This window comes from Gracilinanus agilis, chromosome 1 (genome assembly GCF_016433145.1).
Source record: "Gracilinanus agilis isolate LMUSP501 chromosome 1, AgileGrace, whole genome shotgun sequence".
Lineage (NCBI taxonomy): Eukaryota > Metazoa > Chordata > Mammalia > Didelphimorphia > Didelphidae > Gracilinanus > Gracilinanus agilis.
Window position 1 is genome coordinate 28,151,874 of NC_058130.1, and position 26,450 is coordinate 28,178,323.

The window sequence follows — 26,450 nt, forward strand, 5'->3', positions numbered from 1 at the left end:
TCAATTAATTTACCAATTATTGGACAGAAAAACTCCAAAGAACAATTACTTGATGACATTAATAAGCCAGTTCCAATTTTTGTGTCTGAAGCAAGTGCAGACAGTAACCTATAATTCAATGGACATCCCATTTGTATACACATCTTGGATAGACAATGCTGACTAACAATTTTGGTCTGGGCCCATAATTGAAAAGGAGAAAGAGTGTGTGGTCAAATACTTTTGGAAAATCCCCCAGCGTTTCCAATATTACCAAGTTGCTCACTGAAGCAAAAACACAATTTTTTAACCCCAATATTCTTCCAACGATGGAGGGTTCATGAGAAACACTAGAGTCTCTGAATAATATAGCACATAAACAAAAGGACAATGGAGAGTGGTGTTGACCAAAGACAATAGCAACGAGTCAACAAAATGAGAAAGTTAAGAAATGGCAGATGCATGAATTAAAAGAATGAGGGCAGAACATGGAAGGAGAGAAGGATAGAAGACAGACAGTCTATCTGCTAAGAGGATAGGTGGCTCAGTGGATTGAGAGCCAGGCCTGGAGATGGGAGATCCTGGGTTCAAATATGACCTCAGATACTTTCTAGCTATGTGAACCTGAACAAGTCACTTAACCACAATTCTCTAGCCCTCACCACTCTCTTCTGCCTTAGAACTGACATTTAGTATTAGTTCCAAGACAGAAGGTAGAGGTTTCAGGAAAAAAAAAAAGAGCTAGAGCAGGAGTTTTTCGCTATTTTTTTGCATTGGACCCCATTGTTAATCTGAAGAAGCCGATGGCTCTTTTTTCAGAATATTTGTAAACGCATAAAAGAAAATACATAAAATTACAAATGAAGCCAATGATACTGAAATATACTTATCAATTTAAAAAAAAATCATAGACTTCAGGTTGAAGCTTTTGACCTAGAAGAAGTCCTTGAGTATGTGGGGTGGATCTCTCTGGAGGACTTATGGAGGGCGGGCATGGATGACAAACCCTACACCATGGGCAAGACTACCTACATTAATGAGAAGAGAAGAAGGAAGGGAAAGTGAGAGAGTTAGAAGGAGGGGAAGAGAACTAGCATTGAGGAGGGGGAGACAGAGAGATAGAGAGACAGCAGAGGAAAGGGGGAGGGGGAGAGAGAGAGAGAGAGAGAGAGAGAGAGAGAGAGAGAGAGAGAGAGAGAGAGAGAGAGAGAGAGAGAGAGAGAGAGAGAGAGAAGGGAGCAAACAAGAACAACAAGAAAAAAGAATTGCTTTGTATTGTATTGCATCGCATCTTCTCGGAGGGTTATAGGGAGAAGTCCCTTTGGTCAGTCTAGAAGGCTCTCTGCGGGTGTGGCCCTCTGAAGTGTGGCTCTGGAAGCTAATATGTGCCAGCTGGGGATGATGAGTTTTTAACCAACTATTTAAACAAAGGCTTTGGGGTAACAGACAATTAGACAAGCTATGCAAACGAATACTAAGGCAGTTCCTTCATAAAATTAAATATAGAAACGTTTTGCATTACAAGGATTAAAAGCAACATCTCAGCAATGCTCAGTAAACTGAGCTGGGTCCCCTGCCCGCCCCAGATATCCAAACTGCTGTTTTAACATTCTTTTCCAGTTTGCCAGCACTGCTGAAACATTGCCCCGTCGCCCTTAACAATCCGCAGCCTTTGGGGTTGCACAAGACGATTTTTGTTGCCAAGGTGTGGAGGTTATGCATCTGAAGGGCGTGTGTCTACCACAAAAATTCCTCCCTGATCCAAGGAGACACTGTGCCCCCTTTCTCTCCTGCATGCACATTTTCTCTTCTGCCTGTGTGTTCCTTTGGAGGACTCTGACTTTCCAATTTCGGGCCTGTGGCACCTTTTCTGCCGATTTTGTGGCAATGGGAATTGGGGCTTGAAAACCGTGGCAACAGTAAGGTTGTCTTCAGAGCTCTCCCACATGTGGCTCTGCCCTCCTAAATAGCTCATCTCCCCCTACAAAGGACCCCAATCTGATTAAGTCTTCCTCTGTCTATCTGCAGTCACTCTTCCTTACCCCATAACACACCTATGGTTTAATCCTATTGTCCCTCTGAAATTGCCATCAAAACCCTTGATTTCCTCCAAAAGGGCTCCTCAGAGGCTTGGGTCTGGGTAGCAAGAACAGCCCTCATTCTGGGTCCTACAATGGTATAGTGGCAAATCTGGATAATTAGAGCTAAACAAAAACATCACATTCGGGCAGAGTGTGGCCTGGATGGCCACAAGGATGATCATATCCTATGAAGGGAGATAATATGTATATCTAGTTATTCAGCCCAAACCTTAAGAAAATGATTTTATAACACACCCTAGTAGGTATAACGGATAGTGAGCCCAATCTGGAGCCAAGAAAACCTGGGTTCAAATCCAGTCTCAGATACTTACTAGTTCTACGACTCCAGGCAAATGGCTAAAGTTCTGTCTTCCTCAGTCTCCCCATCAGTAAAATGGGGATAATACTATCCCAGGGTTGTAGTGAAGATAAAAGAGATAATATTTGTAAAAGCACTTTACAAACCTTAAAGCCTAAGAGGAATTCTAGCTACTTTTGCCACCCTTTGATTGAAATTTTCCCATTGGGAAAGGGAAGTTACCAGCTCCCAACGCAGCCCATTCCACGCTGGGACAGCTCTAATTGAGAGGAAGTTTTTCCAAGCCTAAATTTGTCTCACTTCTTTCCACTGTTCCCTACTTCAGCCCTCTGAGGTCAAACGGGGGGGGGGGGGCGAAAAAAAAAAAGAAAGAAAATCTCTTTTCCAAGGAGAAGCCTTTCGAATACTTGAAGACAATCATCATTGAACTCCTGAGGTCTTCTTTTGTGCAACTTAAGCATCCTCATAAGGGAAGGACTTGAGGCCCTTCCCTGTCCTGTGGTTGCCTTCTTTGGCCACTCTCCAGTTTATTGATGTCCTTCCCAGATTAGAACTGAATGTAACACTCCCGAAATGATTTCACCAGAGCTAAGGCCAATGGCCATTAGACTCTGATTAGATTTCCATCTGTCTGCTACTGCCTGGCTTGAACTTGAGGCCTTCATTAGCCTTTCTGCCTCCTCAGACTCTAAACCCTGTCATCTTCTTCCTCTTCGCTCTTCTGACCTGGACTCTGACCCAGGCTGCCCTCTGGACTCATAGCCATCAACCTTGCCTGGGAACCCTGTTTCCAGCCTTCTACCCAGGAAGATAATTTATGTTAATGAATGAATTATCTAGACTAGCTTAATAGGCTGCCTAGGAAGGTAAATCCTGGATCCAAAAGGGTGAGTTTCTCATTGTGGGAACTTTACACACTACAGTGGGCAAATTGGGGGAGATGTTGTGGGCAGGAAGGGCATCTCTGAATGCTCTTTGAAAGACCTACCTTCTACTCTCCTTTAAGGAAGTATATTTGTGGGTTAAGGACTGAAAACTTGGACTGGTTACCTACAACTCTGGGGAAAGGATCTCAGGATAACAGATTCAGAGCTCTAACAACCTCTTATTTTATAGAGGAAGAAACGGAGGCCAATAGAAGTGAAATTATTTGCCCAACTATTATTATGTGTAAATTAGAACTTGGATCTTCTAACAATCACTTCAGCATGATTTCTACAGCATTATGCGGACTCTCCTGCCCCAGAAGCCCTACTCGGTATACTGAAACAAATCCACAGAGGTACCATTGGCCACCATGTTGAAGATCTTCATTTCTCCCAATTCGTTCATCAACAGTTGGCTAAAAACCAATTCTAAAACTAACAACTCTCAGGAAAGCATTGTGGTTCAGAAGGTTAACATGCTGGATCTGGGACCAAAAGGCACTGGATTAAATCCTGGCTCTGCCTCTCATTTCCTGTGTGATTTTGAGCAAATCATCTCATTTCATTGGTCCTCAGTTTCCTCATCGATAGAAAATTGAGTGGATTGGACTGGTTGATCTCCAAAGTTATTTCCATCTTTGAATCTATGATCCCATGAATCCTGGCTCTGCCACCTACTCTCTATAAGATTTTGGGCAAATCATTTCCTCACTCTAGGACTCAATTTCCCTATCTGTAAAAACATTTTCCTGGCAACTTCTAACAGACCTTCTGGCTCTGAATCTATGTTCTCCAATCCTCATCTCTAGTCTGTGCTAATAGAATACCTGACCAGGACAGGGTTAACCCAAGGAACAATTGTGATACTCCCCAAAGCGTGTGTAGGGAGGAGGGGGGGCGTCAGGGGTGTGGAGACATAGAATGGGGTTGGGGAGGGGTGCAGGCATCAGGGCAGCACCGCCTGACTCAGTCTTTAAATGTATAATAAGGGACCGATTGTCTGTTCTGATACAAAGGTCTGTACACTCCCAGTTCCAAAGAGAGTGTGATTGGGAACAAAATAGGAGGCAGCCCGGACCTCCGGTGCACAAACCACTGTAGTGACATTGTTCTCGGCGATGCTTGAGGGAGAACGTTGCCTCTCTAAAGGCCTGTTCTCTTTGCCAGACGGACTACAACTAGTCATTTGATCATGTAAATGACTGACCACCGAAGGGGGGGAAAACCATCAATTAAACAGAACTTTGGCTCAGGGCTCAAGGTGTTTAGGCATCCCTGTTACTACTCACAGACTGCAGTCTTAAAACTTAAAGACACTGACTTCTCAGAGTTTGGCTGCTTGCTTTTTCTGGGCTAGTTTTTCAAAAATCCACAAGATCGTTAGACTAAAGCAAAGTGGGAAAAAAAGCCACCCAAAAGAAAAGCCTTAATTCTCATCTCCTTCCCTAAATGTGGATGGTAAGGGCTGAGGGGGCTGGAAAAGCCTAACTCTGCAAATCTAGACAATGACATGTATTTACTGCACATACATGTTTACATGCAACTCTCGAGGTTATTTTCAGCTGGTGACTAATTTAAAAAGCTACTTTTGTGGGATTTGCTGCAATCTCTCTCCCACACTGTTGTGCATCTGACAGGCCCTTGGATGCACAAAGACCTAAAATGCATGGAGGGTGGGAAGGTGACACTCTCCTGCCTCTGTGGAGGAAAAGAAAATAGTAACAAACCCAATATCTGAACCTGAAGATGTAGGAAGTCCCATTCCTAAGTCAATGGGAGCGATGGAGTCCAAGTACCAACACAGTGGTTGGGATGGGAACAGGCATCCGAGAGGATCACCAAGGCCATGGTATTGGGATCCTTAACCTTGGATCACACTGAATTTCTACTTAATATCCTCCAGAAGAGTGGCCGTGTCTTTTTCCATCACTGAGATATAATTCTGGGTAACTTCCTGAGTAGGAGTAGGGGCAGAAAGTCCTAAAGCGCTGGGAAGTTAACTGATTTTCTCAGAGAAGCACAGAGGATTGAGACAGGGATACCCCTTCACCCCTGCCTCCTTCAAGAATCGAGAACCTTGGGGGCAGCTGGGTAGCTCAGTGAATTGAGAGTCAGGCCTAGAGATGGGAGGTCCTGGGTTCAAATCTGGTCTCAGGCACTTCCCAGTTGTGTGACCCTGGGCAAGTCACTTAACCCCCCTTGCCTAGCCCTTACCACTCTTCTGCCTTGGAGCCAATACAGAGTGTTGACTCCAAGATGGAAGGTAAGAGTTTAAATTAAAAAAAAAATTTGAGAACCTTGAATTTGTGAAAATCTGGAATGCAGAAATGGCCTCAGAGAATCCTTTTGCTTCCTTCTTTGTTTCCTTGGTCTACCTTCACATTTCTGATTGTTCTCAACTAGCCTCTCCTCTCCCTGAGCACAGAAGATTTCTTTGGCCTAAATTATGCATCATTATTTCCAGGCAAAACTCATTCAAGAAGTAGAGTACAGGCAGCAACCCAGCCGGACTCTCCCAATATTTCCCTCCAAACAAATTTAAAATAACTCCTCAAATCAAACTCGGGAGCCAACAAGGTCAGAATGAAATTATTTTTTCCAGCCTCAGACAACTTGGGGGCTTAAGGGGAGAGATCTGTGATACCAGCGTGGGAGCTGGGCCAGGATGCATGGGGCAATGCCAGCAGCAGACCTTGGAGATAGCCCGGACAGCAACAGCAGCTTCAGGAGCTCTGCATCCAAAGATAGTAGGCTGGGAGGTGGGAGAAGAACAGCAGATCACATTAGCCCCTTTGCTGGCACTGGGCGTAGCTGGCCCTGAGTGGCAACTCTATTACCCACGACAGTTCTAGGTCTCAGTTCCAGAACAGAGAGGTGAGTTTCTCATTGGTCACAAAAGAGAAGGAGTCTTGGTCACAGTTTCAGGACAGAGAGGAGGGCTAGAGCTTGTGGCTAAAGAACAGCAGAGGCCCTTCCTATGTAAAGACCAGAGCACAGACCAGAAGAGCATTCACCACACATCTCCTAGGATCACACCCTTTTGAATTCACCAAAAACTTACAGACTTCCAGGATTAGCTCTAAAGCGGAAGCACAAAAAAGCCTGAAGCCTGAAAGAGTGCCTCCCCATCCGAGGTAGGCAGAGTCCAACTTTTGAAGATCAAGTTCAAAGTAAAAAAATAGGCTGGAAAAATATTCTTGAAGGCAGGGACTTAGCCATAAAATGCCACCATGGTGGCAGGGACTAAGACCAAGATACAAACTCAAAAGAAGATAACAATGTGAAAATAGCAAGAAGCAAGGCTTCAAAGAAAAAAATACTAATTGGACCCAGGCCCACCAAGAATTTCTGGAAGCATTAAAGAAAGAGATAAGGGAAGCAGAGCTAAAAATAGGAAAAGAAATGAGAATGGTACCAGAAAATTATGAAAAGAGAATTAACATCTTGGTAAAAGAGGCACAAGAAATTGAAAAAAAAAATTTTTTTTAAATAAAATTAGCCTAATGGTAAAAAAGGCCCAAATTTAACTCTTTAAAAAAGCAGAACTGGTCAAATGGAAAAAGAGGTACAAAATCTCACTAAAGAAAATAATTTCTTAAAAATCAGAATTGAGCAAGTGGAAGCAAATGACTCAACAAGACAGAAGAAACAATAAAATCAAGTTAAAAGAATGAAATATAATTGAAGAAAACGTGAAATATTTTATCAGAAAAACTACTGACCTAGAAAAGATCAAAGAGAGATAATTTAAGAATTACTGGACAAGGGGGCAGCTGGGTGGCTCAGTAATTGAGAGCCAGGCCTAGAGATAGGAGGTCCTAGGAGAGGAAAAGGACAAGAGATATTTGGGGGGAAGGTGGATTAAAGGAGGCAGTGGTCAAAAGCAAAGTAGACTGTTGAGGACTAGGATAAAGTCAGATAGACAAATAAAAACAAAATAGGATGGAGGGAAATACATAGCAATCCTAACTGTGAATGGGAATGGGATAAACCCTACCATAAAATGGAAGCAGATAACATAATGGATTAGAAAACAGAATCCAACAATATGTTGTTTACAAAAAACATAGTTGGAACAGAAACACACACACACAGAGCTAAAATAAAGGCCTGAAGCAGAATCTATTATGCATCAGCTGAAATAAAAGTCAGGGGTAGCAATCATACTCTCAGACAAAACAAAAGGAAAAAGGGACCTAATTAAAAGAGATCATCAAGGAAACTACATTTTGCTAACAGGTACCACAGACGACGAAGCACTATCAAAATGTTTTACAGCAAGTTTCTCTGATAAAGACCTTAATTTTCTTAAATATATAGGGAACCGAGCCAAATTGATGAAAATAGGAGCCATTCCTCACTTGGTAAATGGTCAAAGGATAGGAACAGGCAGTTTTCAGAAGAAGAAATTTATGTGAAATGTGAAAAAAAAAAATACTCTAAATCACATTGATTGGAGAAACACAAATTAAAACAACCCTGAGGTACTGCTTCACGCCAATTAGAAATGACAAATACTGGAGGGCATGAGGGATAATAGGTACACTAATAAACTATTGAAGTTGTATCCGGCCCCAAACATGCCACAGAATAATCTAGAACTATGCCCAAAAGGTTTTAACTAAGCAATACCTCTGCTAAATCTGTTACACAAAGAAATTTAAAGAAAAAAAAGGGAAAAGACCCTATGTATAAAAATATTTATGGCAGCTCTTTTTGTCCTGGCAAAGAATTGTAAATTGAGGGGATGCTTATCAATTGGGGAAGGGCTGACTGTAAGGAAGTACTATTGTGTTGTAAGAAATGATGGGGGGTTGGTTCAGAAAAAAATGGCAAGACCTAAATGAACTGAAGCAAAGTGAAGTGAGAAGAATCAGGGGGTCGCTGTGCATGGTAAGAGCAAGGTTGTCATGACGACCAATTGGGAAAGACTTGGCTACTCTGATCCAATGATCCAAGGCGATTCCAAAGGACTCATGACTCCGGGTCCAGCGAGAGAATTGATAAGCTCTGAGTGCAAACTGAAGTCGGATTTTCTTGCTTTCTTTTCCTTCCTTTTTTTGTGTGTGATATGGCTCATAAGGAAATATATTTTACATGATTTCACAGGTATAACGGATATCATTTCTTGCTTTCTCAATGGATGGGAGAAGATTTGGAGGGGAGGATTCTGGAACTCAAATTTTAAAAAAAGGAAAAAATGTTAAAAAAATAAAATAATTTTTTTAAAAAAGAGAAAAATCATTCAGTCACCGAATGTTTACTATGTACTCAACAGCAGGGATACAAGACAAGAATGGCATGGTTCCTCTCATTAAAGAATTTAAATTAAATTAATGGAGAAGCACCTTCTAGTGCCAGGGTAATAAGGGGAACTAATTATCTGTGGTGATAAAAAAAAAGCAATACAAAAACTATGGTCTCTGCCCTCAAGGAATTTACACTCTAATGGAACTAAAAGGAAAGTTTAAATAATAATAGCTAATATTTATATAATGCCTTCTACAAGCCAGGCACTGTCCTAAGTGATTTACAATTATTATCTTTCATTTTTTTAATTGTTCTCTTTTAATCCTTAAAACAACTCTGAGAAGTAGATGCTATTATTATCCCCATTTTATAGGTGAAGAAACTGAGAGCAGATAGAGGTTAAATGACTTGTCCAAGGTCAGAAAGCTAGAAAATGTCTGAGGCTGAATCTGAACTCAGGCCCCTCTGACTGCAAGCCTGATGCTCTATTTATTGTAGTATTAGGAAAATGATTCTGGTCTAGCTGGCAGGAATTAGAATAAGAGTTTCAGAACTAGAAGCATGTTGAGTATTATAGAATACTGTTCCTGAAGCAAGAAAAATGAGTTCAGATTCAGCCTCTGACACTTACTACACCTCTGTGAACCCAGACATGACACCTCATGTCCAAGTGCCTCAGTTTCTTCACCTGTAATATGGGGATAATAAGAGCATCTACCACCCAGTGCCTATGAAATGAGCTATTTGTAAAACACATTCCAAATTTAAAAGCAGCATGTTAGCTATCATCATCATCACTATTTTAATTATAACATTTACCACCTTGCTTCTCCTAGTCCTTACTTCTGCCAAAAAGAACCAGTCTAATCCACTCTCTGTGTGGATATCAAAAGACAATTATTATGTCAGCATCCCCTCAAGCCTTAATTTCTCTAGGCGAAAGAACCCTCGATTCTGGTCCTGGCTTGGCCATTAATTTGCTCCGGGACCTTGGGCACAGGGTCTGGGTTTGCTCACCTGTAAAATGGGGGCAATAATAGCTGCTTCCCTTCCCTAAGCATGAAAGTAAATCAAAAGGTCTCAGATCTGGACCTGGGAGATGGACACTTGTCCAACAGCTTCATTTTACAAATAAGGAAACTGAGGCTCAGAGAGACCGCTGCTGTTGTTGTTATTCAGTTGTGTCCGATTTTTCATGATCCTATTAGGGGTTTTCTTGGCAAAGAAACTGGAGTGGTTTTCCATTTCCTTCTCCAGCTCATCTGACAGAAGAGGAAACTGAAGCACACAAATTTAAGTGGCTTGTCCAGGGGGTCTGAGGTTAGGCTCGGGAAGATGAGTCTTCTGGAATCCAGGCCCAGAGCTCTATCCACTGGGCCACTAGCTGCCTTCAGGAAGATTACAGGGTGGTAAGGATCAGAGAGGGCACATGGGCTAGACAGAAAAGCAATGAAGAGGGGCAGCTAAGTTGCTCAGTAGATAGAGGGCCAGGACAGGAGTCTGGAGGACCTGGGCTTCAATCTGGCCTCATACCCTGCCTCACAGTGTGAGCCTAGACAAGTCATTTACCTGTTTGCCGAGCCTTTGTCCTTCTGTCTCAGAGTTGTGATTAGGACAGAATATAAGGGTTTAAGAAAATCAACTAAGAAAGGACAAAGGGAAGGTAGGAAGTGATGAATGTCCCTCAGATGCTCATGATACCTCAGCGCCCCTCTCCCCTTCTCTCTTCTTGCCTTGGCACAGCGTGTGTCTCTGTACCCACACGCAGGCACAGACCTGCCAGGCGAGGGGATCCCTCTTCTCCTGGACCCTGGAATCACCCGTATTCCTCTTGGAGGATAAGAATCACGCACAAGGAAATGGATCCTTATTATGGCTGGACACGTGGACTGGGGTGCGTGTGTGAGTGTTGAACCATCTCGGGGGCTGCCTCAGACTCTGGCTCACCTCCCCTCTGCCCCAGAAGCCTCAGAAGCTCGATGGGATAAAGGGTTGTGGCAAGACAAGCCTTCCAGGGTACGCCTTGGACCCACGCCGGCGGCTTACCTGTTGCATTGGACAGTGCCAGAGATTCCATGGAGCCGCGGGGCGTCTGCTCCGTGGGGGTGAGATCCTCCGTGTACTTCATTGCACTGAGCGGATGGCGGGTGCGACAGGGCTGGGAGGACATGCCGCCTTCCTCCTCCTCCTCCTCGTACTTGGAGACTTTGAGATTGGCCCGGGGCTCGCTGAAGCTCTGGTTGGACATGTCGCTGTAGCTCTCCTGGGAGCGCAGCCTGGCCGGATAGTAGTCCTCCCGGCACTCCTTCATGAAGCTCCCGCCGTGTCCCTTCATGGCCAGGGACGAGCTCCTTTTGGGGTTGCCGAAGTGCTTTCCCCACACGTCGGGCTGAGCCCCGGCCACCTGTCCCGGGCTGTAGGAAGTTCTCATGTTACACTGGCTCAGGAGCTGCATGGGGCTCTGAGACGGGCTCTGCTCCATCTTGTTCCCATAGTGGTACAGCTCGTCCCGGCTGCGCCAGATGTGCTCCCTGTTGAGGCTGGGCGTCTGGCTCGACAGGCTGAGCAGATCCATCTGCAGGGACAGGGGGTCCACGTCGGCCGAGAGCCGGTTGGGGGTCACCTGCAGCTGGCCGCACGGGTTCAACAGGGACTCCTCCGCCTTGCCTTTATTCTTACCGATTTTGGCGCTTCGCCGGGACTCCTTGGCCCGGGCGTTCTGAAACGCAGAATCCGATGAGTCTGAGCCGTTGGGGTCCTCTCCAGCGCTACAGGCCCGCGAACAGAAGATCTGGCCTTGCTTTGGCAGGAAGGGACGCCCCAGGAGAGATTTCTTGCAGTGAGCACAGCAGAAGCAGGTTTCGGTGGCGTGCCAGTGCTGCCCGTCATATGTCATCTGACCTTGGTCGATGCCTGGGGGAGGACAAGCAGAGAGAAAGCATAAGTCTTCAACAATCCCCAAATCCCATCGAACAACGTGAAATTCTTCTTCTGCTAGGAACATGAGCCAGCATGGTTTAACAGAAGCACAGTGGCTCAGGAGCCAAAAGATCCATATTCAGATCTTGCCTCTTAGTACCAGAGAGAATTTATTTATTTTAAAATTTTAATTTTATTATTTAGGAGCTAAATAATAAAATTAAAATTTTAATATAAACAATTGAACAATTTAAAATGAAATTGAATTCAAAGTTTAAATTTTAAAATAATATTGATTTCAAAACTCCTACCTTCCATCTTGGAATTAGTCCCAAGGTAGTCCATGGGGATTAAATGACTAACCAGGGTCCCATAGCTAGGAAATATATCTGAGGCCAGATTTGAGCCCAGGATCCCATCTCGAGACCTGGCTCTCCATCCAGTGAGCCACTTGGCTGCCCCCACAAAGAGACGTTAGAGAAGTTGTTTAAAGCTTTCTAGGCTTCCCGATTGCTCTTCTATAAAGTGAGGGGCTTGGAGTAGATGGCCTCTAGGGTCCCCTCCCCTCTGAGGAGTCATAAAGACAATGATACCATTCAACATGGAATTTGTGGTTTCATGACGGCTGCTCCTAGCCCCTAGGACAGTGGTTCCCAAACTTTTTTGGCCTATCACCCCCTTTCCAGAAAAAAAATATTACTTAGCCCCCTGGAAATTAAATTTTTTTAAATTTTAATAGCAATTAATAGGAAAGATAAATGCACCTGTGGCCATCACTGCCTCCCCTGGATCGCTGCAACACCCACCAGGGGGCGGTGGTGCCCACTTTGGGAATCACTGCCCTAGGATGAGCCATAGAGTCAATGATAAAACTCAATGTACAAACGATGGTTTCCTTTCACCTCCGTGTCACACAACCCACCAATGAGGTCCCCATCGGGCACGGTGCAGAGATGGCAGCCTAGAGAATGCCCCGAAGACCAGGGTAGCCAAGTTCAGAGGGGCCCCTCATGCAGACCAGACAGGCTACAAAGAATAGCTAACATTTATAAAGCTCTTCCCAGGTGCCAGGTGTTGGGCTTTACAACTGCTACCTTATTTGATCCTCAAATCAACCCTAGGAAATAGGTCAGAATAACAGTAATAAATGGTAATATTTATATGGCCCTTACGAGGTCAAAGGCATGGTGCTAGGCACTTTACACTTCTTACCCCATTCTATCTCATCCTTACAACACCCCTGAGAGGAAAGTGTTAATATTTTCTCTATTTTACAGATGAGGGAAACTGAGATAAATGGGGTTCTGTGATGATTGGGTTATCATACAGCTAATAAGTGTCTGAGGCCACATTTGAACTCGGGTCTTCCTGACTCCAGGGCCAGAGCTCTATCCATTGAGTCACCAAGCCTCTCAACAACACAAAGGAGATGCAGAGCTGAATGGGACCTGGGGAGGTCTTCTAATCCAGTTCTTTATTCACTTTCTAGATGAGAAGACTGAGGCCCAGGGAAATGATTGACTTGTCCAAGGCCACATGGAGTCAGAGATGGGATTTGGACAGAGGTCCTCTGACTGCAGAGCTAGTGAGCTTTCTGGCCATGCCACCTCCTACCTCTGATGGGAAGATTCAGTGATTTCACATTGAGGAAGTCACAAAGCCTCAAGGCACTGGAGAGTCTCCTGAGAGCCTCCACACCCAGCCTCCACTTTCCCCACATTAGAGGTGAATCATTTCCTTCCAGGAAAGATGTCTTATTTGAAGACTCTGGAGGAATAAACTTGCTTGGTTATCATTTCCCAATCAGCTGCGTCTTTATCACCAGAGCCTGGACGTGGGGATGATGACTAGCAAATACTCTTGTCCTTGGTCTGACAACTTTCTGAGCCCAAGAACAAGGGCTGGTCCCTGCCTGTGGTGCCCATTTCTCACAGACAGGCCTGGGTACAGAGCCTTGCTGGGAATTGGGCTCAAAAAGGCTGGAGAAAGGAATGAGCCTAAAGGACATGGGCAAAGGGAGAAAAGCAGAGAAGGCATTTATAGAAAAAAGGGCACGAGGGCAAAGAAGTTAGAAGACTTCTGTGACTTCAGCCAAGCGAATGCATCTCTTTGAACCTCAGTGAATCTCATCTACAAAGTGAGGACAGTAACCCATCTCCACCTAACTAAGGCTGCTTTTCCCTGGGGTGGCCATGAAAATCAAGACCATTTTCCAGGGCAAGAACCATTTCATTTTTCTGTTTGTATCTTGGGTGTCCAGAACGGTTGTCAATTCACTGCAGGTATGTAATCAATACAGAGCTTTGAGAAGCAATGCAAGGATCCAGAGCAAAGCTGAGGGACTGATGGGAAAGAAAACTAGTCACATTCAGAGGAAGAACTGTGGGAGGAGAAACACAGGAGAGAAACAACTGCTTGAACGCATGGGTTGATGGGAATATGATTGGGGACGTAGATGCTAAACAATAACTCTAGTCCAGCTATCAATAATATGGAATTAGGAGAAATAGGAAGCATTTTTAATCTGCCCTGAATCGTGATTAAGTCACAGTCAACAAGCATTTAGAGCCCTGCTGTGGCACCTGGGCCACCAACTTTATTAAGTGGATTCTGTGGCCCAGGCACTGTGCTAAGGTGCTGGGGATACAAAGAAAGAAAAAAAAAATGAGGAAAACCGAAAACCTCAGGCTCTGTCTTCAAGAACATATATTCTAATGAGAGAAACACCATATAAATAACTATTTACATACAAGATTTTATTGCACACACACATACACACACACTTAAATAAAGAGTAAAAAGAGCAAACGGAAGGCAATCTCAAAGAGGAAGACATCAGTAACAGAATGGATCAAGAAAGATCTGCAAAATGTGGGATTTGAAACGAATCTTGAAGAATTAAAGGAAAGAGCATCTTGGACATGGGATAGAGCTGGTGCGAAGGCTGGTGCTGGTGCCCATAAAGGCAAAAATGAAACAATCCTGAAAGAATTAATCATAAGAATTCATTTAAGTTTCTTAATCACTTTGAGCCTCAGTTTCCTCATTTGGAAAATTAGGAATTAAATGAAAGGAATTCTGAGGTCGGCCCAAGCTCTAAATCAGTAATCCTGAGATAGAAGATGCTCTTCCCTCCCCAGGAAGGTGGAGGCAAGACAATGGCAAAGGAAAGTCATCTTCCTTATTAAGGTCTTGAAAATCCTCTTTCTCAGCAGGTAGGAAATAATTCCAACCTATTTACTGACTGACCCTCCTTGGAGCAGGCCTCCAAAGCTAACGCCATTTTCTTAAGACCGACTTTTAATGACATGGCGGTGGGACACTGAGCAAGAAGGTGGCTGGCAGAGATTCTTAGAAATGCAGGGGGGGGAGGAACCCAGGCAGCAGCTTCTCTTTTACCTTCCCTGCTGTGTCCCTGTTATGTAGGCTCCATAGGAAAATGAGGAAAGAGGCTCTGGTTATGTTATTGTCTCATTTATTTCTTCTACAAACAATGTGAGGAGCGGTACAGTCCTTGTTGATTTTGAGCTGGGGAATAAGGAATGTGAGGGGGTGGGCTTGAAGGAGGGGGTTTCAGGGTAGCAAAAAAAGGAGAAGAGTTGAAAGGACTGCTCCCAGGTGAGGCAGCAGCGTGGACCAACTTGGAGAAGAAGGCCCTTCTTGGAAGTTTCTGCACCTCTATTCTGGGTCCAGAAAAAGAACCTTACAGGACCCTGTTCTTTGGTGGGAACAGATGACCCGAAACCAGAACAAGAGAAATCCTCTTCTCCACACCTTTGCCTGGAGATCCCAACACTTTCAGCACTTGTCAGGGTCCTGTGTTACCTTGGCATTAACCTCCCCAGGGACTGAGGTCCAGGGAAGTGAGGAGATTTGGCCAGTCACATGAGTAGCATCTAGGGGGTTCTGTTTGTCCTCAGTGTCCTCTTTGGCCATCTGGAATGTCTAGAGCCCCTTGCTAGGACGTCCCACCCAGGCTTGCCCACCCTTCCAAATGGGCTCAAAACTTCTCTGATCTCCTTTTTCTAGTTAAAATATCCTCAGGTTGTATCTTGTTCTCTTAGGAGAAAGGAATAAGACTGGACATGTGTGTTTTCATGGGCTAAAGGGGACACCCAGGGAAGGAAAATGCTCTCTCCTAATACAGGTCAATAACTCTATCTATTATCTCAGGGACTAAAGTCGATTTACCAGGGTGGGCCAGGGAGTGTGTGTGTACTAAGTGGGGGGCCATGACTGGTAGTGGTTCCCATAGTTCCTGAATTTGGGGCAGGCTTGGCATATTCATGAGTATTCTATGACTCTTAAAGAAGGCTAGAAACATGAGTTGGTGTCATTTGCAATTACTATGACATCAACAGTGCTTTTAGGGCTCCCAGTGTACTCCGCAAATCTCACCTTATCTGACCCTCATTGCAGCCCTGGGAGGTTAATTAGAGTAAAAAGTCAGAGGCGAAGGCTTTTTGGTTCCCATTTTTACAGAAGAGGGAGTCAGCTCAGAGAGACACTAATTTGCCCAAGGTCACCTAGCTAGTAAATGGAAGGGCCAAGATTCAAACTGGATTTCGTATCTGCCTCTTATTCCTGGGCTCTTCCTAGGACCCTCAATCTGTCTGTTTTCAAAATGTCCTAGGTTGAAAGGGAAGTACCTCCCTCCTCCCTTCGCTGTAAAGGTGGGGAGCTAAAGATGTGGGGTACTGAGCAACAGATAGAGTGGTGGACTGGGAGCTGGGAAGACCCAAGTTCAAATTCAGCCTCTGACATTTATTAAGCTATTATTATCAACCCTGAGCAAGTTGCTTAACCCAATTGCCTCAGTTTCTTCATCTGTAAAATGAACTGGAATAGGAAATGGCAAACCATTCCAGTATATTTGCCAGGAAAACCCCAAAATAGGTTCATGAAGAGTTAGATGTGACTGAAAAAACAATTGCACAACAAAAAGTTTTTGCTCAGAGCTCACACGAAGAATTAGCCCCCCTCCGTGAAGCCCTCAAAATCACCTTTAGGTGCCCCATTAACTCTGCTCACAACCCAAAATATTTCTGTTCTGAGAACAGCTAATTGGTGAAAAGAGCTACTTTTTCTTGAGTAAGAAGAAAGATTGTTTTGACCTCCGCACACCACCCTGCTTCCCCCTTCCCCCAGCCCCCCATTTTCCCAGACCATGGTCCCAAACTCTTCTTGACCAGGCTGCAGTTAGATTTCTAAGAATGAATTAGGGCCATTGGTTTATAGCTACAAAGGACCTCAGAGGTCATCTAGTATATCCCCTCATTTTACAGATGAGAAGACTGAGGCTGAGCGAGATTAAATAACTTGTTCAACAGAGGAAGGATTTGAACTCGGGTCCAAATTCAGTACTCTCTAAATTGGAGGAAGATTCCTTTTGAAATGATTTCCTTGAGTGTACAGGGTATTCCCATCATGTTTACAAGAGACCAGAAGGGTCAGGGGTTTCTTTCTCTTGGGGAGATCAACAGAGGTACCTGGGCCCTGACAAAGATGGCAGTCCAGAGGAATTCCTGCTTGCAGGAACCTTGAAAGAGGAATGTTGAAGGGAGATGGGGCTTGGGAGAGCGATAGGGCTGGAAAAAAAAGCAATTCGGGCCAGGGCATAAACACCCACATCTCTGGATGCTCTGCTGACCCACTCCTGAACCCCACACATCTGGAAGCGGACAGCCGGATCTGCCTCCTTTATAAGCCCTGTAAGCATTTTTCTGAGCATGCATGTGCCTACGGCTGCTCCATCCCTGGCTCTGTTTATAGGACTGTTGACTCGGCCGGGTGCGGGGAAAGAAGACCGTTTCCCTAGCAACCAGTCCCTGGTATGACTATGCAGGGAGCTGCTGTATAAATATGGTCTATCTGGATGAGAGGGATCACTGGAAAAGCTCTAGGACTGTGTGTAAGCACAAACTGCCGAGCGCCACACTTTTACTGGGGGGGAAGGAAAATTCTATTTTGCAGCAAAGCGGGCATCTTCTTCACAGTGGAGGGTATTTTTAGCCACGGCGTCCAATGAAATTGCAGGAAGCTGATGAAGATGACTGCACCTTCCCCATAAAACTCAGATCCTCCTCTTTTTTTTATGGAAAAAGGAAAAGAGGGAGGGAGAGCCATACTGGGTTTGAAAGGACGAAAGGGAGCGAGGGACCAAATAAAGGCAGGATCCGGGGGTCAGCTGGACCTCCTTCTTCTGCAGCTGTGTGGCCGGGCTTCCTATCAAAGGATGTGCCCCACATTTATCCTTCCCATTGCTGAAGAGGAGGCTCGCAACTAACATTCTACAGTCATTCCCAAGTTTTTCTAAGCTCCTTACATTCATGGACTTCAAGGTCAAGCTAGTCTAGTCCTCCCACTTTACAGATGAAGAAACTGAGGCCCGAAGAGGCAAAGGGACTTGGGATCCTAGCTTTCTAGACTGAGAGCTGGAGAGACTCCTAGAGATCAATCAAGTCTAGTCCTTTCAGATTATATATGAGGAAAGAGGGGCTCGTTGCATTTCTCTATGCTTTATTTCCTCTCTAACAACTTAAATGACTTAGGTGCATAGATTTCCATCTGGAAGGCCAGCTAGTCCAACCTCTTTAAAGAGGGGCGAGAAGGAGACATCTCATACAAAAGATTAAGCTCGCAGCTCTAAAATCAAGACGGGATCAAGACGGCCATCTGCTGTAACCCCTTCATTTTATAGGTTTGGGAAGTGGGACCCAGAGAGGTTGGGCCTCAATAAAAACCACCAGAGATTCCAGAAATGAATGGAAGATTCACCAGAAAAATAAATCCCATCCCTGCTGGGTTTTATTATTACCTGCCCTCCCTGCGTACCATTCTAACATCCGGTAATTCCGTAATTCAGCTCCCCACTTAATAATCCTCCCTGGGCTGCAGTTTCTTCATCTGTAAAATAAAGGGCTTGGCCTAGATGGCCTCTGAGGGAGGTCTTTTCTAGTTTTACATCCAAGGTCCCGACCTTTTACTTAAGATGTCTTCCTCCTCCCCCCCTACTGCTCCTCTCAGAATAGGATGTCGCCCCCTCCCCTTTTTGGGGAGGGGGAAGAGGAGAATTAGGTCAATTTGTCCAGCACCAGATCAATGCAGGGGAGGATGCCTCGGAACAAAAGTATTCTCCAGGGCAACGCTTCTTTAACCCCAGCAGACCTAAGCCTGGAAAACCCAACGCTCATTTTTATCAGTCTCATTGTCCGGCCCCCCACAACCCTCTTGGAAAAAATGAAAAAAACAAAAACGCTCCCAGGATTAGTCACTGCATGAACAACCCCCTTCGGATGACACTGGAGGAATTTAACGAAAAACAACCAACAAAACAAAAAGCCTTCCCAGCCACCCACCGCCTTCTCTGTCCAGCTGAATTTTCTCCTTCATCATAATGACTCCTGAGTGGGCCTAAATGGCTTGGCACACAATCTCCCCATCTACTCCCTTCAGGTAAAAAAGCTGGCAGAGAGAGACTAAAGAGACTTCCTGGAGTTGTTGCAAAGAGATTGCCGGGCTGGGCTCTGTCCAGCACAAGCCACCGGCCCCACCTCGGTCATTCAGAGAGGGCCTCCCCGCTGGGATCCACTGGCAAGCTGAATGGCCAGCAAAGTGACCTCTGGGCAGGGGGCGGGGGTCAGGCTGCTTTCCCTTCCTCCCATCGCACCAGGGCTGGAGAAGGGAGCAGGACGAAGCCTCCTGTCTGCTGCTCAGTGGACGCTGGACATGCGGGGGCTTCCCAAAGGGCACGAGGGTCAGAGGCTCATCGATCTAGGGCCGTCGAGGCCAGCCCTCTATTGTGACTTCTTCGGACATATTTGTTTTCATTCCCTTTATAGCTGCACTGTTTTGTGTGTATATAAATATATGCGGTGCCAATATGTATCCTATATTATATGCATATTATTCGTATATCGTATCTATACAGTATAAATATATATATATATATATATATATATATATATATATACAGTTTAATGTAAGTAGAATTTCTGAGGATGATTAAAACCACTGATTTATAGCTAGAAGGAACCTTAGAGGCACTCTTCTTTCATGCATGCACACACACACACACACACACACATACCCCTTAGAGAGACTATATAGGGGCCTCTAAGTTTTCTGGTACCTCTAAATCAAGGGTCCTGGCATCCTCAGAAATTTCATATATAGGGGACAGCTGGGTAGCTCAGTGGATTGAGAGTCAGACCTAGAGACAGGAGGTCCTGGGTTCAAATCTGGCCTCAGACACTTCCCAGCTGTGTGACCCTGGGCAAGTCACTTGACCCCCATTGCCCACTCTTACCACTCTTCCACCAAGAAGCCAATACACAGAAGTTAAGGGTTAAAAAAAAAGAGGGAAAAAAAAGAAATTCCATATATATATATATATATATATATATATCATATACTATGTATAAATACTATATACTATATGTGTATGTGTATATATGAAATTTCTGAGGATGATTGGGTTATATTTTATATGGAGGAGAAAAATAAAGATAAGGAGGAAAAAAATATGTGTTTAAGATTTCTAGCATGGCCTCATATATTACATTTATATATTAAAATAGGTGATATTTTGATATATAATTATATAGGCTACTAAGTTTACACATACTCAAATAGCATGTATTTACATGTTTCCTAGTATCTCCAAACTAATGGTCCTATCACCCTCAGAAACTTCATATATGTGGGGGAGGGAGAGAGAGAAACAAAGGGAGAGAGAAGGATGAGGAGACAGAAAGAGAGTGACAGAGAGGGAGGGAGAGAGAAAGAGAGAGGGGGGAAGAGAGGGAGAAGGCGAGGAGAGAGAAGGGAAAGAGGGAGGAGAGAGAGAGAGAAAGAGAGAAAGAGACAGAGACACAGAGACAGAGAGACAGAGACAGAGAGAGAGAGAGGGAGGGAGAGGGTAAGGGAGATAGAGACAGAGAAAGAAAGAGAGAGGAAGGGAGAGACAGAGAAGGGGAGGGAGAGAAAGAGAGGGGGAGAGAGGGACAAAGAGATAGGGAGGGAGGAGAGAGAGATAGAGAGGGTAGAGAAGGAGAAACAGAGACAGAGAGGAAAGTAAGAGGAGGAAGAGAAAGGGAAAGAGAGGCAATATGTATGTGTGTATAAGCTTTCTGAGGATGGTCTCTAATATTTATATTATATTTATATATTAAATTGCATAATATTTTAATATATACTTATCACATAGGCTACTATATTTACAGATGCAGAGTTTCTATTTGCACGTATTTGTTCTTTTCCCCCATTAAAATGTAAGCTCTTTTAGCACAGGGTTCTTATATCCCCAGTACCTTATAAAAACTCCTGGCACTGCTTTTCCAAATGAGGAAGCTAAGCCCTAGGGAGATCCCCAAGACAATGAGCAACAGAGGTGGGCTTTTCCTTTTTCTACTGGACTGCATCACCTTCAAGTCTGCCATTCCCTTGAACACAGAGCATCCTAGAGTCTGAAGGCAGTACCCCCCTCAGCGGGCAGGTGGTCTTACCTATGTGCTGGGCACAGGCGTCGCAGTACTCGGCATAGAGGGATTCAAAACAGCGGCAGCAGTAGGGCCTCCCCTCCTTCATGATGTAGCGCTGACCACCTAGCACTGCTTCACACTCAAAACAGCAGAAATGCTTCATGTGCCAGTGGCGGCCCTCAGCCTCCGTGCATTCGTCTGCAAAGATGATCTAGGTGGGGGGAATAAAGCCAGGAAGCTGCTAAGATTTGGGGCACACCTCTTTCAGAAGAAACTTAACCATTATCCAGACTAAATTTCCCAAGTAAGATCAATAAGCAAAGGACAAAAGGCTGCCCACATCCTTCCTGGCTTCTAACAAATGTGACCTCTAGACTAGCTGGTCAACAGTCTTTTAGGTTGTATGATAACGATGACAATGAAGGACAATGAAGGTGTGGGGGTTAGAGGGCTGGCCTCACTTTCTAGAACCTGGACTCAAATCCCACCTTTGGCTCCTATTGGCTTTGTGATCATGGGATCTCAGTGTCTCCCAGCAATTCTTTCAGAATATAAGTGCTAAGCTGCATTAGTAGAGGGGCTTTCTTATCTGAAGACCCCAATACCAATTAAATTCCAAATCCTGAAAAAAATACATTTTTATGACTTCAGAAGTATAGATAAGTCCTAGGTTAAAAAAATTCCATCTACCAATCAGAAACTGGTCTACAACTTGTCCTAAGGAATTGGTGGATGGGGAACACTATAAAATTAAATGACTTGCCCAGAGTCACACAGCCAGTATGTTTCAGAGGCAGAATTTGAACTCAAGTCTTCTTGATTACAAAGTTGACTCTCTATCCACTGGCCCATATAGTCTGTTGATACACTTATAATGGTGATGATTCCTACTTTGTACCACCTTATTCTATGAAATGCTTTCTATCTTGCAAAGGTCTTTCACATAATTTCATTCTATTCTCAGCATAAGCGAAAAGGAGAGAAATAAACATTTATATAATGCCAACTACGTACCAGGCAGTGTGCGAAGTACTTTACAAATATTATCTCATTTGATCCTCTCAGAAACTCTGAGAGATAGGTACTGTTATTGTGCTCAATTTAAAAACTGAGGCAAACAGATATTAAGTGACTTGTCCAGCACCACACAGCTATTAAGTGTCTGAGGCTCGATTTAAACTCGGGTCTTTCTAATTCCAAGCCCAGTGCTCTATCTACTGTGCTACCTAGCTGCCCTAAAAGAATTTAAGAAACAAGCATTTATTAAGCATCTATTATGTGTCAGGCACTTTACAAGTATAATCTCTTCTTATCATATCAATCCTGCAGAATCATCCCTATAATTTAGAGGAAACTCTAAAAATAGAGGTTGCATGGCTTGCTCAAGGTCCCACAGCCTGTAAGTACCTGAGGTGGGATTTGAAGCATGGGTTTTTTGATTCCAAGTCCAGTGTTCTACCAACTACCCCAACATACTTCTCGTACAGTATACGTTTCCCAGCTCACCTTTCTATCAACACCCTGAATATGTGTCTTGTTCCCAACTAAGGCAGATACTGTGTTAAATTCATCTTGTTTTCTCCATAGTTCTTAACACACTGCCTTACACATGACAGGTGCCCAATAATATTCACTGAACCAAATTGCATCCAGGGCTTTGCCCAAATAGGAGAAAACTCACTGATTAGCCTAACCCCCAAAGCTTTTCCAGTATTAAATTATAATATTACTTAAGTTTGGAATTTCTCTTACACAGATTCTGCATCCCACACTTCTAGCCCTTTGCCAATCTTTCTTTTCCCTGAGTGTGAGATCAACAGCAAGAAGTTAGATTTAGGTCTATAGATTTCCTACAAAAAATCAGCAGGCTCTCTACTAGTCCCAACATTTGTTGAGCACCCATGATGGACTTGTGATAAAATAAAGGCAGAAAGGAGGCCATCCGTGCCCTCAAATCCAGCTTCTATAAAATGAGATGAGAAAGAATTGTTCAGCTAGAATTTAGGACAATGCTCACAATTTGTTGGCCTCGTACAATTTAGGTTAAAAACCCTTTAAAATATGGATTGAGAAAGCTCCATGGTGTCAACTTGTCTTCTTTGCAACCAAAGGTTCTAGTTTTATTTAAACTGTTTTAAGAGAGAAGGGAGGCATCCTGAACAAATGAGGAGGATTTTGGTAGTTTCATTCATTCTTTCATTTATTTATTTGCCTGTTTAGTTTTAGATCTATGATTATTTCACCACTGTAGGTAATTTCCAGTAAGGATGCTCCCTCTACCCACCACTCAGCAAGTCTGAGGAGAATTGGCTAGGGCAAAGAGAATTTAATGACTTGCCTTGAAGTCACACAGCTAGCACGATTTGAACTCTGGCTTTCCTGTCTCAGAAACCAGTGTTCTCTATTTACTCCAGCACGATCTCTCCCCACCCCAAAGGCAGAAGGATAGGCAAAAAAAAAAAAAAGAAATCTCTTATTTCTAGAGCCCAGACACACACAAAAACTTGGGTTTAGATTCCTTTAAGAGAAGTGAAATCTCAAGGCCCCTAGGGCTTCTTCTCTATGATGGGACTTAGAATAAGGACTTCAGAAGGGTAGGTAACTCCCAAGTTAAAAATTCCCTCTACCAATAATGCAGATCAGAAACTGATCTACACCATGTCCATGGTCACCTGTGGGTGTCCTTACCTATAAGAAGAATCTTTTAGGCAGGAAGGGAGTGAGACTACCATGTTCAGTCATAGATAGACTTTTTGGTCCATGGAAAGGGTAGGACTCATAGTTAGTTTTTTGTCTCCTAAGTTTAAAAAAAAAAGATGGCGAGTCCTCTAAACTTTCTTAACTCTGAAAGTTCTCTAAGACCAAGTGGCAGGAAGGCAAGAGAGTGGAGCTTTAGGCAAGACATCTGGTGGCATAAACCTGGGCTAGAGCTAGCCAGAGGAAGGTTCCAGGATCCCAACGACCCACTCTTACCTCATCGCAGGCTGCACAACGAGGTTTCAGGCATTCAGCATGGTGCCTGCCGCAGTACATCTTCCCATCTTGGTAGAAATAGATCAGGTCCACCAGGAGCTCATTACAAACTGTGCACATGAAGCATGATGGGTGCCAGCACACTCCATGACCGGCTCTTGATGCAAATACAGCTATGTCACCTCCATTAATCTGGCCTCCACACTGTAAGAGAGAGGATGAGGAACGTTGGGTGGGAAAGCTGTCCATTCTCTCCAAGAGGTCCCTGATGGGGAATCTGGTTTGGTGGGACAAGGAATCCTATCTTTAGAGAAGCATGGCCTTCTTTGGGTCAGATTAAGGCCCAATGAGCAGACCTGAGAGAATTTTAGCTTGGTTTCTATTGATACATATAAAAATGCTTTGTTTGGTTTTTCGGGGGGAGGATGTTTTATTAGAGAAGCCTAGACCTATGATTCCAAACATGTGGGAAAATTCTCAGTGTGAAAATTCCGTCTGCCAAAATAAATCATCCATCTTTCTGTAACGTCTGGTTTTAAAGAATTACCCAGGATACTAAAAGAGTAAATGTCCTTCCCATAGTCAGAGATGGAAGCTGAGTCAAGGGCCCGCTATCTCCAGAGTTGGCCCTCTTGCCAATATGTTGCTGACTCTAATATAAATGGTCATGAATAAAAAACTCTGAATATGCCAAAAATTCATAGTACTGACAGCATTCCTCCCTGGGATGTAGATTCATGGAAGTAGAGATCATTCTGGACTTCTGCTAAAGTAAAGTCCCCTTTCCCTTCACTTCTATCCCAAATAGACATTTTGGCCATGTAGGACTCATGATTAGCTTTCTGTCTCCTGAGTTTAAAAACATATTTCCATGTTAGCCGTGTTGCCAAAAAACCACACAGAAAGAAAACGATAAAAAATGTGAAAAAAGTCTGTGACAATCTACACTCAGAGTTCATTGGTTCTCTCCCAAGGTGGAGGAGAGTCCTTTGGAATTGTTCTGGCCCAGGGTATCTGACATTGCTCATGTGGCATCCACCCCCATTAGAACATGAGCTCTTTAAGGAACGGTTTTTACTTTTTCTGTATCACTCATTCTCAGCTCAGAGTCTCACACGCAGTGTTTAATAACTGAGTTTTGAGCCACTTGCTGACTGATTGGCGAGGTGAACCCACTGAGGCCTTAGTTTAGAGGGATAAGGACAAGCAGAAAATAAACCTAGAAAATGGAAACCAGCGGAGGAAGGATTTCCGGTAGCAAGCAGGCCATCATCAAAGCAGAAAACACTGCCTTCTCTAAATTCTCCCTGCTTAAAATTGCCTTCCACTCCTAGGGCAGTCTCCGATTGGACAGAAAACACACAAAAGACTTATGGCCCCATTTCCCAGGGCCAACACAACCAAACCTTTAGCATTTAGCCAACGTAAGGGTCAAAAATATCTTTCTATAACTTTTAAGACTAGTCCAAAAATAGTCATTCTCTTCTCTATCTATGAAGGAGTTTGGGGGGGAGTTTTACCCCAGTGTGAGGTGATCGAGACAAGTTTGGCTTTGTGTGGACATGACACAGACTTACCTGTTCACAAATGGCCCCCGTCATAGTGACGGGAAATGGCCTGACATTTCCTCGGCCCAAATTCTCCCGTTTCCTTTGGTTGCTGAAAAGTTTGAGCTCTCGCTTCTCCTCCTCATCCAGAGAATTACAATATCGAACCTAGAGACACAGAGAGTAGCACAGAAGAATGATCTCATTCAGATTCCTGGTTGGGTGGCCTCCAAAGCCACCAGGATGGACTTTTCAATATCAGACAGGAAGCAGCAAGGTTGGATTGACTATATCCCTGCCCACATTTTAATGACCTTTTGACATGCAGCCACTTAAAGCAAAGCTCTATAAAGATGGATGCTAAGTAAAAGGGCTCTTTAAACAAGAAAACTGGAGCAGCCCCAAACTTCTCTTCTGACGAAGGCTGAAAGGTCTACCAGCCTTTTCTTGGCCAGCCTCATTTTCTGGGGAAGGAAGACCAACCAAGGAGTTAAACTTGAGTCCTTAAAATTCCCAGGTGTCATTACTTGAAAATGACTGGCACTGCGCCTTTCAGCCTCCTCTCCCTTCTGACTGGAGGGCTGGGATGTGAGGACTGAAGCCCTCCCAATGGCTTCTTGGGTAGAGGAGAGAAATTGGAGTTTTGCTCCTTCCTCTGCCTCTGCTGCTCTGCTCGGTCTCCCTTCTTCTTCCCCCCACCCCAACCTCCTGCTTCCTTTTGTATGTTGTCTCCCCCCACTAGATCATGAGCTTCTCGAGGACAGGGATTATCTTTCTTTTTAATAACTGCATGCCGACAGTTCCTGGCACATGGGTGCTTAATAAATGTCGATCAGATTGAATCTCGGGTCCTTTCAATTAAGCTCGTTTAAGTTGCATTTTTTCAAGGGAAGAAGAGCTAAATGGAGGCTTAGTGAAAAGGTCTAGCATCTTCCTAGATTTGCCGTGGGACTCCCAACACCTGCCCAGGTAAA

The 26,450-nt window shown here is 44.2% G+C and overlaps 1 protein-coding gene across 1 annotated transcript in view; it reads right to left on the bottom strand.

The window, feature by feature from the left end:
• PRICKLE2 (prickle planar cell polarity protein 2) overlaps nt 1-26,450 on the bottom strand; it is a 368,992-nt gene that overhangs the window by 34,216 nt on the left and 308,326 nt on the right. Inside the window, exons 5-8 of the mRNA XM_044660390.1 lie at nt 25,507-25,644; nt 23,930-24,133; nt 20,981-21,167; nt 10,602-11,468 (exon numbers count right to left, since the gene is read on the bottom strand). Of these exons, the coding sequence (XP_044516325.1) occupies nt 10,602-11,468; nt 20,981-21,167; nt 23,930-24,133; nt 25,507-25,644 (1,396 nt within the window). The remainder of the gene's footprint in view (nt 1-10,601; nt 11,469-20,980; nt 21,168-23,929; nt 24,134-25,506; nt 25,645-26,450) is intronic.